At 36.3% G+C, this 13,959-nt stretch overlaps 1 protein-coding gene across 4 annotated transcripts in view; it reads right to left on the bottom strand.

The window, feature by feature from the left end:
• Nucleotides 1–2,818: 2,818 nt before the first annotated feature.
• The window catches only part of NFATC1 (nuclear factor of activated T cells 1), a 142,131-nt gene continuing 130,990 nt past the window's right edge, over nt 2,819–13,959 (bottom strand). For 3 of the 4 annotated variants that reach the window (XM_063299018.1, XM_063299020.1, XM_063299017.1), the window contains exon 10: nt 2,819–4,665. In XM_063299018.1, the coding sequence (XP_063155088.1) occupies nt 4,616–4,665 (50 nt within the window). In that variant the 3' untranslated portion in view covers nt 2,819–4,615. Of the gene's footprint in view, nt 4,666–7,834; nt 7,894–13,959 lie in introns of all 4 variants that reach the window. The other variant, XM_063299019.1, reaches the window with a different exon arrangement.

Raw genomic sequence — 13,959 nt, forward strand, 5'->3', positions numbered from 1 at the left:
TCTACCAGGATAGAGGAAGTATGTTAGGCATAAGGGAGATTTCAGCTTGGATCCTGCTTACATGTATTTAACATTGTCTCATACATGTAAACCTTTATATTTGTTCTTATAAATGGATATATTAGCATCCAAAAGGCAAAAAAAAATAAAATATTTTGTGAAAAAAATATAGTATGAGGCTCAAAACAATGGTGTTCTTGCTAAATGATGGAAACAGTTCTTAGGTGGCATTAGAAAGAACTGGTTTATATTTCAACAGTTTCTTAAACAATTTCTTTTTCATATGTATCCTTTTTTTTTTTAAATGATAGTGAAGTATAGAATTATAGATGTTAACTGTTCAATATGGAACTATGTATGTATTATTTAAACTCCAGCACTTATATATGTGAGCATGAGAAATATACTTGTGGCACAAAGTGAGTATGACTTCAGCCCACCAGACACTGGTTTCACCACTTTAGTAGTGGCTATATCTAATTTTTTGGGCTTAGTCTGCATCTACTATTAGAATGTTACATTAGTCGGTGTGGTAATTAAAATCCTGAAGTGAAAAAAAATCTCCCTACTCCAATATAGTTACATTTATGAGATACATCAAACACTAAACTAGCAGTAATAATGTATTTAAAGTTGTTATTGTGCTATCCAGTATGGTGCTGCATACTCTGGTAATAGTTTTCCAGGGCCTCGAGTTCTTTTACAGCCTTATTATCTGAGACATTCCACCTGAATTTAGGGCCTTATTTATGCTATGCATTCTATCTTCTCCTGTAAAAGATATCTGGAGCGATCTGAAACTGGGAACTAATATATTTCAGAATAGGTTCTTGGGTATCCCTTTTCCCACACCCATATTGCATCCCCCAATGGTGCAGAACATAGGTCATCTAATGAATTTTTGTCAGATGGATCTTGACAGGGTATACAGTAGATAATTTTATTAATGGGATTTTGCTGGCTGCACTGAAGGGTTTTAAAATGCAGATCATTAGCAGGATTTCTTCAAGGATCAGGGAATTGGGAGAATGTTTTGTCCTAGAATAATATAGAAACAATGAAGTTAATCTACAAAGCCTGAAAGCTTTCATGAGAAATGTGCAAATGCTGCTGCTCAACTCATTTCCCATCAGTAGTTTGTCCTCATTGCTAAGTTTTGTGTTGTATGAACATCAAGTGTGAAACCAAGTCTGAGGAACAGCTCGTTTGTCCAGCCATGTTCTTGTACTGGTTCAATGTACAGTATGTGCATATCTTACCAATAGGATCAAAATTAGGATTTTTGTTCTCCTTACAAGGCATTATTCAGGATGTGAGGCACACCAAACAAACAGGTGGGAGTGACTAGACCATGTGCACCATGTTGTAATTGATGCACAGTAACCCAAGATTCTGCAGGCTACAAAATCATCTTGGGAAAAAGGAAACAGAGACAGACACTCTTTTGAAGACCACATTTAAAGATTTGGTGAGTGTGGGCATGTATTATGCATATCAGCATGGCCAGCATTAAAAAAAATCTTCCATTTCATTCTTTCCCCGGGGGAGGTTATTTTTAATTTTGATTCTTTATGCCTTATGCTATAGATTTAAATGAGTTTCCTACCTTGAAATTGGAAGGCATTTTGGCTGGGGGGTTAGAGAAAATTACTGGTGTTTCGAGAAAGGGAGTTGTTGGTTTTCATGTGGCCCTGGAGTTGCAAGATGTTTGCCTCTGGTATAAAGCAAGTACACTAATATGGGAACAATCTACAACTTTTGCCAGATACAAAGGTTGAGAAGTTAATGCATGTTGCTTTCCTCAAATAAGGCTACTAGTTCTGTGCTGCAAAAACTCACACAGCCATAAGAAGGCAGCAGGATTGTCTCTATTTCCAGCTATCTAGTGGTTATGTGGATTTTTGCTGCCCAGTTCTGGTAGCTCAACCTCAAGAAACAAATAACTGGGCGCTAGTGAATGCAGGCAATAGAATAAAGTAAGAAACTGGCTAATAGAGTTTAGAAAAAAAGTGTAGAAGTACAATTTTTGAATGCCTATCCATGTAACTATCAAAAGACAAAGGCTTTATCCCATATGCCTGTATTATTTTCATGGCATTGGCACAGTTCAGTCTTTGACCTTGTTCCCACCTCATTCTGCTTCATATGGTATTAATTCAATTTTCAAACTAACTAGAAAATAAATGTAAAGTTCCCAGTGGAGGAGAATTTCAGAGATCAGTTTTTATTCAAAAATGCATATACAAGAGATGCAGTGTGTTTTAGAGTCAGACTTGGATGTAACAAATCTCCAAAGCAGCTTAAAAGAAGTAAATAAAAACAATGACAAAAAAAGGTGTGACATCATATGAACAATGTATTTGATTATTTCGTTGAAAGCCAAATATTGTGGTGCTTGTGTGGTCAGAACCTCACCCAAGATATTTCTGTATCTGAATCAAAATCTTTTGGCAATCTATTTACATTTCAAAGAAAGTAAGAGAACTAAACATCTGAGAATTACAGTGGATCTCCATTTATTTCTTGGTAACTACATATTTTAAATGTAGAAACATGGAAAAAAACAAACCCAGCTCTGTTGGCAAGATAGTTCCAAAATCTTGTAGCTTTGTACAAGTTTCTTTGTTAATGAATGAATGGAAATTATATGGAAATAGTTCTATATGACTTGTAAAATTACTTTTTTTAGCAGACTGAAAGTAATTTCCAACAGAAGTGCCCACAATATGAAGAATATGTTAATTTAACATAGCAAGTAAAAACATAGCTATTTCATGAAACTTTCTGCCCTAGAAATAAAAAAAGAACACTCTAAAAGTAGCTTTCTGCAGAAAGTTGTGCTTTATTGGATTTTTTCCTAGCTACAAGTTTAGCTGAAATTATATATATATACACACACGATATCCATTTTAGAAGATATGCATGCATCTCCTACAAAGCTAAGTATGAGATAACGGTCTTACTAAACAGTTGCAAAATCAGCCAATTAACATACTTAATATTTACAGACAGCCATATTATATTCTTATACTTTCACAGTAATGTGCAAAATGTTACAAATATGGCTTTTCTTTTTTCTTTTTTCTAAAAAAGGAAGTAAGACATAATTGTACTGAGTAATATTTCTAAATAGTCAGGACTGTTTCACTTTTTTGTGAAACCGGTTGAGTTTCCATTAACTGTACACTGCACTTAGTTGCCACTTGCATTACTGTGGCATAGGTCACACATATTTCCTAAGGCACAATATTAATGTTAAATGCTTTAAAAATGAAGCCATGCTTTCTTTCTGTTTATGTGAAATAATATACCATTACTAACTACATGGTAACATGGTTGTACAAAATACAATGTTAAATGCTACAGTACTTACTTAAGTTTATATGTATCTATTAACATGAAACTACTGTATTCTGAAATCATAATATACAGGGTTGCATATTAAAACATTTGGTTTTGGTAATATTTGTTGTACATTTAGCAGAGAGTTATAAGGCTTCAGTGGAATAATAAACTTATAGCTGAATAAATATTTTACATTCTTCAGTAGCGGTATTTACAATTACTTTAACTCATTCTTTGTCATTTGGGAATTAATACATATTTCATACACATCCTTCTTCACTGTTTAAAGTGCTTGCTTATCAGCATGAGAGAGAAAAAATCATAATTGCCTGAAACAAAACAACTCCACAACACAACACAGAAATGGCATTTCTTGGGATCTGGACTGCATTCTCAGAAGCAGAAATTATTGCTAAATTCAAAACCTTCAAAAGGCAACTAAACATACTAAACTTATTATGTTTGTGTATGTGTGTACACACACACACACACCACAATATATATATGCATGCGTATATGCTAGGTCACAACATGCATATACATAAATCAGTTGAACAAAAGTTAGATTTCTTCAATGTTTTTGTCCATCAACCTTAATATTTTGTGCTGTTTAGTTTCCTTGTGCTATGCTGAAACCAAACAGAAGTCAAAATATTCACAAACTAATATTTACTAACTGTTCTACAATACATAAGCAAAGAAATGTGACAGGCTGAAAAATTTACAGCTGAGATGAGAATTTGGTTTAAAAATGCACCAAAAATAAGGCAGCAGGATGTCAAATACAGTTCAAGGGAAAAATCCTGGAATTGAGACACATTATTTTACTCTCAGTAGGGTTCTTCTATCCCTACCAATTGACAGTTTCTGTGCCTAGAAATACTTTGGATGGCAACAGATTCAACACTGCCGATGCAATTCCCTGATGCCACAAACTAACAAAATAAGGCACTTCCAGGGTTATTGTCCAGTAGAGCCCAAAAGAAAACAAAATCAGTTTCTGAGACCGGTTATTGGTTTTATCACATTTCTTATTTTAACCATAAAACACACAATATTATATTCATTTCCTCCACTGTCCTTGAGATGATTTTTGAAAGGAGGCATTTCTTAGTTGAAGCCAACCAGCTTCTTTATACTTATGCATAGACAAAGAGAAGAGGTAATTGTCTGCTTCAAACATTCAACGAAATGGAAGACTAGAATGGTACCAGGGATCATCTTCCAATTATCTGATGTGGATATCTCAGCTAAGCTTCTGGATGGCCTGTTATGAGTGGACACTGGTGCTGGAGAGATCATTCCGTATTATCTCATTTACTGCAAGAGAGAGAGAGAAAGCAGAAATAGAGATTATTTGGGTACACTCTTCTTGCACTCTCTTGTGCTAAAGCAACACGCAAGGGCATCAGCAAGCAACAGATACCGAGTGGCCTAAGAACATTGTCCCAAACAAACTGGCATGCTAACTTGCATGCAAAATCAGGGATCCCTTTAGAAAAGTAGGGCCTGGATCTTTGCCATAGTGCATTGCCCGTATCTTTCATTAGTGATTTACAGAAACAGAAAAGTTAGGGATGTTTCTGAAGGCAAATAGGACACATTCCATAGAAACAGTCACCTGCTGCAAATAAACTGCCAGAAGTTACAAGCATAATACCCAAAACTACAAGGTGCAGTCCTGAACGTTTGAATATTATTAAGAGTCTTTAAATGGGATTCTATAGACTGACATTTCCACAGAAAGGAGGAGGAGGAGGGAGGGAGGGGTGTTTGCTTACTCAGAACTGGTATTTGCAAAATACATAAATGTTCCTTAATGGTTAATCGCATGTGCATATGAGAAAAATATTTCCCATCAGGAAGATGTCCAAGTCTACACAAGACTTTAAAATAAAGGAGTAATAACAGCATAACCTGCGTGGACTGATGGGACAATATTATTGTTGCTTCTGGTTCTTTTTCTCCTCCTGTTGGGCTGTGTAGTTTCCCACACTTCGGTTATGTCCATTTAGCACTTGTGATTTTTGGCAGATGAACAGGAAATGACTGAAACTGGCAAAGGCCATCAACAGTGAGCTGCACAACATCCCTCTATTTTCATCTCCCTGCGGCCCCTGCCATGGCTTGATTTACATTAAGATAGACAAAATGTCATCAGTAAGGCTGTCACCACTCTGGAGCTTTCCTAACATCCCGGGGAAGGGGAAACACATGCCCACGTCATGGAACTATCCTGGGAAAGCCCATATTTTCCTTTGCTTGTAAGCTGTTGTTCATTCCTGTTCAGATAATTCCATGTGTTTGTGCAAGAGGGATCCATGCTGACTGTAGATTTGCACTGTTGAACTCTTCATAAAAATATGTGAGATCTATTTAGTATTGTTCATAGAAAGGATTTAAATCAGAAACTCTAGACTGCCAATGAGGAAAGAGATACTGAGGCAAGGAATCTGGCCTTTGTTTATGAACTCCTAAAAAAACTGATGCAAAAATCCTATACAGCGGTGTCTTACTCTTTACACCAATAAAGCAGCTTGCAGCAAAAGGCATTTATAATAATCTGCATGAACTCCGGAGAAGATACTGCAGCTCTAAACTAAGCTGGGCCAGATGACTGGAGGAATGAGCTGCGGTCTGATTAGCTCTGCTGCTCCAGAGCCTGAGCTCTTAATTTGAACAACTGGTGGATCTGACTGACCACACTATTTCCCTTACTAGACCCAATATATGACCTGCAGTCCATTGATGAGTATGTTTCCTGCCTCTCCACCTTGTTTGCCTATCTGTAGTCTCATTCTTAGCCTGGCCTTGGCTATGCCATCCACCTCTTAAACACTGGACCTCTATCAGCTTGAGTCAAAGCCAGACTTCCAGCAGAGGTGTGTCTCTGCATCAGACCAAGACCTGACACCCTATAAAGTTATAACATGACAAAATTATAAAATGGCAGGCAATCCAGTGGGAAAAAACCTCACAAACACATGCAATATGCTGAACCTTTAAAGAATGTTAATAGAGACTATGTTTTATGCAAACACAAACATAGCCGCCTGTATTATGTACAGGTCCAATCTATGTGTCATCAGTACTCCAAAGATGCAGAATTGCTGGAAAGAAAGGAGTAGTTTAGCAGATAATAATGTTACAGTAAACACAATTACTAGCAAAAGTGAATTAGGGGAAAACTGAACAAAACCAGGAGAATCCCTGACTGCTCACGATCAATATTCCAACATATTATACCAATGCCAATTATATGAGAAGGAATGTGGAGATGTATTAAATTACTTTTAGCCTATCTTCCTTTATATCCAATGGGAAGGTTCCTGTTTATAACAAGGGGAATATTTCATTGATCAGGCTTAAGAAAACATTAATCTGGCATATATACATGTATCTGTCAAAAATGTTCTCTATCAAATCTTCTGAGAAGACCACATGTCTGTCTGGGAATGGGGGCAATTCCTTCTCTACGTGCTGGTCATATCAGGGGGCATGGGCCATGTACTGACCAGTAGTTAATATTGGCCTTTAACACTCCTGGAATAGAATTGGAAACTGTCATGATAGCATCACAGTGTCCTTCACCAGTAAAGGCAGCTGGGAGGAAATAGTTTATTTCCAGTGCTTCTTTCATTATCTTGTGTGCTGTGGAATCCTACTAGTGTATGGCTCATTCCCATGCTCCTACAGTAATATCTTCAGCCCAATTCCACATGGATGAAGTTCATACTTTATATCAACTACACACTACTATCGCCATTCCAGAAACTGGGGCACTGTGGGCTCCTCCCACAAGGGGCAGTACATGAGTTTCCATGCCAAGCAAATAACAGAAAGGAGAATTCAATTATCTGTCCATACGTGATGAAGCTTTGGTTTCTGAACCCCGACCAACCAAAGTGGCTGGCTGTCACTGGGAACAGAATAATTGTACCCATGTTTACTTGGAAGCAGGGTTCCCTGCATTCAATACAGCTTACTCCCAAACAAGTGAGGACAAATTGCCACTTTGAAAACTGCTTGGGGCATCAAATCCCTGTTGATGCCAAGTGTGCACCAGTGCTTCTTGGGCAACTGATAGGACAATACACAGGCACTGATAAAAATATGTTTCTGAATGCAATCCCCCAGGAACTGTCTGAAAATAAAAAGAAATTTTATAGTGAAGTCTAATGGAGAGTTATTGAGAACTAAATACAACTGAGTTCAGTGAATTATTCCCAGGTAAGCAGGTGTACAGGATTGTAGTCCGTCCATTTTAAAACAAATAGTTTTTTCTGTTGCATTTCCAATGGTTCTAAAATCACAGGTTAAGACATCGATGTCTTTCTTCCTTTTATCAGTGATGTCGTTTATGGAATGTAGAATGTGAGTCATGACTCATCTATGTGGTATTTACTGTGGTTAGTTTATTCTGAAATATGGTTTATTTTACTTCTGAAACACTGAATTCCAAACTGCTAGAAAGATAAGGCTTTATTACCTATTTGGTTCAGAAATCTTGCTGCATGTCAGGTTCTTCCACTGATGATTTCTGCTCCCCTTGTGGAGACAAATGTGATAATTGTATCTTTTGGGGAATAAGATATTTTTCCATGTAGAATAACTGGGTCAGTACTCATTTTTCAAATGAGCTAACTTACAGGCATAGGAAGATAAGTGAAAAGCTGAAAAACATTCAGCAAATTTGTGGCCAAACTACATTTCAAACTAGAAGCTTTGATGTGTGGTACTTATGATGCAATCTTGTATATGTTGACTCAGAAATAAGCATCAATTAATTAAATGGGCCTTATTTTAAGGGCATAGAAAATTGCAGCCTAGAATATTCCTGCAAATGAGCAGTCCTTCCTAGTAATACTTTGCATATCTTTTAAAAATATGTATTATCTGATGAAATTATCAAGTTAACACCCACAGTTTCCCAAAACATTCTCCAATTTTACAATTTGATAGTTTCCATAGTCATGCTCACTTTTCCACTGACATCATGATTTTTTTTTTAAAGTGAGCACGGAAGTTTAAAACCGAGCATAAAATAATCACAAGAATGAAAGAGAAGCACATTTATCATGTGGTCACATTACCTGTCAAAGGTCTGAAAAAGGAACTTTTCTGTTGCTAAACACATCAGATGCCACTGCAACAGGATGTGGCAAGTTGTTACTCTACAGTTCATAAAGAGGGTTTTTTATTGTCTTTTATTTAAAATTGAAATGAAGATATTTTGAGTAAATGAAATTAGTTTTTTTCTTTCCTTTTTTCATCTTGGATAAGAGTTAATCAAATATATTTATAAAATTAGCATTAATAAAGCTTTAAATACTATGATTCTAAAAGCAAAATATAACAATATAAGCCAATTTTTAACTTCTCTCTCCTTCCCAGAATACTAAATTGAATGCCTCTAGCAGTTGGGAAACATTGTGTTCTTTGTAATAATACAGGGGCTTATGTATTTATCATCTTGATCCTATTGAAAGCCTGTAAAAAAAACTTTTTATTAATTATAATATTGCTAAATTTCTTTTCACTCAGAGGCCCAATTTTTCCTAAAATAATTTGAACCAGGTTTATGCCAATTAAACTGAATTCAAACCAATGGAGATATAAGACTGTAGATTTATGGTGGTGCATGGTTTAATGCAGAAAAGAATGCAAGTTCAGATTTTCTATGGCTTTAAAATATGAAAGTATAAGTTAAGGACTTGTAAAAGTTGTAAAAGACTAAAAAAAATTAAAGTATAGGCCACAGAAAGATGAACCTGCAATTTTATAACTCAAGATTAATGTACTTATTGGCAACCAGACCCTAGATTTTTTTTCTAGTTTGATTTCAAAAGAATTTAGCAATGCTCAAATTGATGAGATACTTTTCGGTGTCTCCATGTAACAATACTCCTGAGAATTAGATCACTTATATATAAAAGTGATCTGTCGTTGTTTGCACGAGATGCACAGTGAAGAAATATGATAAATAAAATAAAAATGAATAAATTATTAATATTATATTATAATATATATAATAAAATAATATATTACAATATTAGTATTTATATTATATAATATTATATAACATTCAATTATATTCAGATGAAAGATTTAAGAGCCTCTGTCTTTTGGTTAACAATCAGTGAAGAGGTGATTGAAGAGTGGGATTCATATTAGCCTGATTTCTAAGTCAAGTCATCTTGGCTTAGCTGAGTCCACCTTAAAGACAAAACTGGTAGAGCGGCAACATATTTAGATACAGCCAGATTAGGTGCATATTACATTCTATTTCAATCTTGGCGCAGTACATGTGCTTGCAAATTGCCTTTCTTCATAGCCTCCTGTTCTCCACCATGTAAGTGTAAAAAATTATTATCAAGCAGCTTTAATCAACATAGGTATTTTTAAAAAACAACCTGATAAGCTGAATTTTTTAGTAACATGGAAATTAGTAAACTTAAATGTTCCATGGGATATCAGGGACTCAGGCTACTGATAAAGGCACAGCAATACAAGATAGGAATCCATGGGAATGCTTCTAATGACACTGCCATAGCAAACTTTGTTCCAAAAGGATCTTGAAAACTTAGGGAGCAGATGGATACTTGTTTCCCATCTTGCTTCTACCAGAAATATTCTGTTTTGCTTCTCTTCTTAGTCACACAAAGAACCAATTTTAAAGTACAGCAATGCCTTATACACTGGAGCCCTAACTTATTTCTGGAGCACTGGCTGAAATAAAAGGTTTGTGTGCGTGGGGCAGGGGTATAGGCAGAAAGTTATGCACAACTTTCCCAGTTTTTACATCTTTGTTCCAGTTATTTAGTGTCAGCCAATCATGCATTTTCTCATAATAGTCATGGACCAGATTTAGAGATAGTAAAGGTAAAGGTAAAGGTTTCCCTTGACATTAAGTCCAGTCGTGTCCGACTCTAGGGGGCGGTGCTCATCTCCATTTCAAAGCCAAAGAGCCGGCGTTTGTCCGTAGACACTTCCGTGGTCATGTGGCTGGCATAACTAAACGGAGTGCCGTTACCTGCCCACCGAAGTGGTACCTATTAATCTACTCGCATTTGCATGTTTTCGAACTGCTAGGTTGGCAGGAGCTGGGACTAGCAACGGAAGCTCACCCCGTCATGCGGATTCGAACCGCCGACCTTCCGATCAGCAAGCTCGGCAGCTCAGCGGTTTAACCCGCAGCGCCACCGCATCCCTTAGATTTAGAGGTAGCAGCATAGAAATGTATCATGCTATCCACCATTTTTTAAAATTTTGATCTGCTCCAAAGATAGTTAAAATACAGAAAAAGCTTTCACTAGATATCCTATACTTTCCATTTCAGTAATCTACAATAAAATACTCAGCTTCTATCAGTCCTGGGAAGGAATAATTTTATCACCTTTAAATGCATTTAAATAAAATATTCAATAATATCGGTAAAATATTTGACTAAACTTATATTCTTCTGCCTATGCCAGCTGGATATCCATGTCTTTCATTGGTTCATAGTATATTGTCAAACCATTCCCATATAAATAAAACACTCTCTGATTTTTACAATACTGACCAATTCTCAGACTATAAAAATAGCAAGCATGAAACGAGCATTAATTCCAGTAAGATACAGAGTTCGACCATTGCATTATATTTTTATTTTAATAATTTGCTGGGTCGTTTATAATGTCTGTTCATGATATGTGCTTTGATTTCCCAATTAACTAGGCCTAATGTCAGTAAAAGAACCAAACCAGATACGAAATAAATAGTACCACAGAGTAATAAAGTCATACACATTCACTAAATAACGACAGAATGCAATGTTATAAAGCAAAGCAGGGAAGAGTTAAAAATAATGCTAAATAACAATAAAAATGAAAGGCATTTTCACAACTGATGGCTTTTAGCAGAGAACACATTGTTCAGTATTTTGGGTTTTTTTCTCATGGTGAGCATGGCTACATTACTTTTTTTTAAAATATATATATATATTATTTCCAGTGCTGCAGCTCCACAGACACTACCATTAAAAGCACATGGGAAATCATCCTGCTGAGGGATGATTCACACTTGCATATGAATCATGAGGAATCTCGCAATGATTATCAAGCAAAGGTGTGAGCTGCCTCTGTTGCAGAAGGTCTGTGCTTTTTACCACTGATGGAGGACACAACCAGAAAACTCTAGGCCTGAAATACCTAATCAGTGAAGACAGTTGAACATGTGCTTCTCACCTCTTTTGCCCTGGTGGGTCACTGAATTTTAAAATAATAGAGAAAAGCTGTTTTGACTAGTAGCTGAGAAGGTCCAGTTCTCAGCCTGTAAAACTGGAATTATACTGTGCTGTCTCATAAGTGCAACAACGTAGACCTTTGTAACTCAATACTGGTTCATTAATTCAAATTAATGGATTAACTGCAGCCTTTTGTACATTTGTACATTGGTTAGGTCCAACTCTCCTGCCACTCTTTCCTCCCAATTTTTCTCCCATATTATTTTTTGCTTTCTCTCAATCATCTTCCAACTGGGTCTCCCAGTTCTTTTTGGTTTTGTTTAAAAGCAAAAACAATTCCTATTGAAACATGGAATTATGTAGAAATCAGTTTGAAAATCACTCTCTACCCCAACTTCTCCTTGCTCCACTAGAATTTACGTTTGGAGATTGCCATGATTCTAATTTAAATAATCTCCCACTCTGATCTCCAATTTCAAACTTGTGTTGAATTTAGGTCACATTATTCAAGGCATTTTTGATCAGGACATACAACAACAGTTCTAATCATACTGTAAAAAGAATAGTCTCGCTGTCCGTTCACTATAAATGAAAATGCAGCATTCTTCCCTTATGCAAGAAAATGCAAACAGCAACATTACATAATCACAAAGGGAGACTGATGTTGTTAGAAACCATTTCTTCCATGGATGAAAAGCCATTTGAGAAGCAAGCAGTATTTAAACCCTGAGGCAAGGAGGGTGCAACGTACAAGGGATCAGCCTAAAAGCTACAGAATTAAAAACAAAACAAAATGACGATAGTGAATCATGAATAAAAAAGGATTACAAAACAGTGGAAAATATAACCACACTTTCCCTTAAGGAACCAGATCTCATACTACTTCAGGTATTCTGAACCTACCTAAACCATAATTTATTTTTATATATTTAATCACATATAAGCCATGACCACAATCCAAGTGAAAGAAGTGAGTGACAAATAAAACATGATCCTCTCCGTGAGTGCAGTTCATTAATCATTAATAATGGAAGAGTTTTCATACCTGAAATAGCTCCTTTTCTCCCTAGATAAGCTTCATAAAAACTATTTTTGGTTTTGTTTTGTTTTGTTTTGAGTGGGCTCTGAGGACACTGGTGATTTGATTCATTAGCTGCACTTGTCTTTCTTTCAGATCGCTGTCACATCATTTCTGTTCAGCCATTAAAGTTCTTGTGTGATTAAAATCACATAAAGTTAAGAATGGGACTTGTCCTCTGGTGACTACTTATTGCATAGCTGCACAAGACTACTTAAGACTACTTATTGCATAGTTTCATGCCTTCAAGAAGATTTGCAGTGATGAACTTGATTTGTGACTGAGAACCTGGAGCTATCAGGGTCCTAAATTATATGAAAAACCCACTAAAGTAGAACAGTTTCCCCTTGCAACTGATCTTTCTCCTCCAATGTAATTGGGGATTCAGAGACACAGAGTCCATTTCAGTTCTCTTTTCATCATATGGGTTTGAAGCGATGCTTCCAAAGGCCAAGGACCACCACCATCCCACCCCCACAATCCTGGAGCCCAAGTCTAAATCAGTGCTCCAGATACAGTAAACTATGAACTTCTGGTTTTCACACAAAGGGAGAATAGCAACCTCATAAGCTGAATTGTGAAAATGGAACACACCTGTATAGGCATAAAACACAAATTCTTTTCCTTTCTTGCGTCTAACGGTTTGACAAACATTATGCCAGTAGGCATTCTGTGTTTGATACAAAACTATTTTGAAAGTAGAATTTAAGTCATATAGGTTTCTTAGAATGGTTGGATTTTTAAATAATTGACATTTTGTGGTAAAAATTAAAACCAGATGGAATTAAGTACAGCTCAAATTATGGTCAAGGACATGTCATCTTATTGCAAACATCTGGTACCAATGATGGTACTCAGATGATACTCTAAACCTTGTCACGTGTTAGACATATAACTTGTCAGCACACATTGTGTACCCATCAGTCCAAGCATACAATGTTTACAGATTTCCAAATTTCATGTATGATAAAACGCCTTTTTGCTATGAAGAAATGACTTCTCAAGGCCAGAGGACACCACTGTACAGTCTAATTGTAGACAAGTTCAAAGGGAACTTACACGAAGCATGTGCACGTAGCATGTGTGACTGCAGCCTGCTTGCTGCAGGTATTATTTTCTCATTAAGCTGTTTCTTCAACCACAGTACCAGCTTGTTTATGTTTGGTAATGGTAACCTTTGTTTCTGTTTTGCAAATACTGTAGGAGGGGCTGGATTATCAAGAAAGGAAGGATGCTTGAGCCACTTTCCTTCTTCCACTTGTCTCAGTCATTTTCTTACTTTTAAGAATTCTAGGCATGGGGGTGCCAT

This window comes from Candoia aspera, chromosome 3 (assembly GCF_035149785.1).
Source record: "Candoia aspera isolate rCanAsp1 chromosome 3, rCanAsp1.hap2, whole genome shotgun sequence".
Classification (NCBI taxonomy): Eukaryota; Metazoa; Chordata; class Lepidosauria; order Squamata; family Boidae; genus Candoia; species Candoia aspera.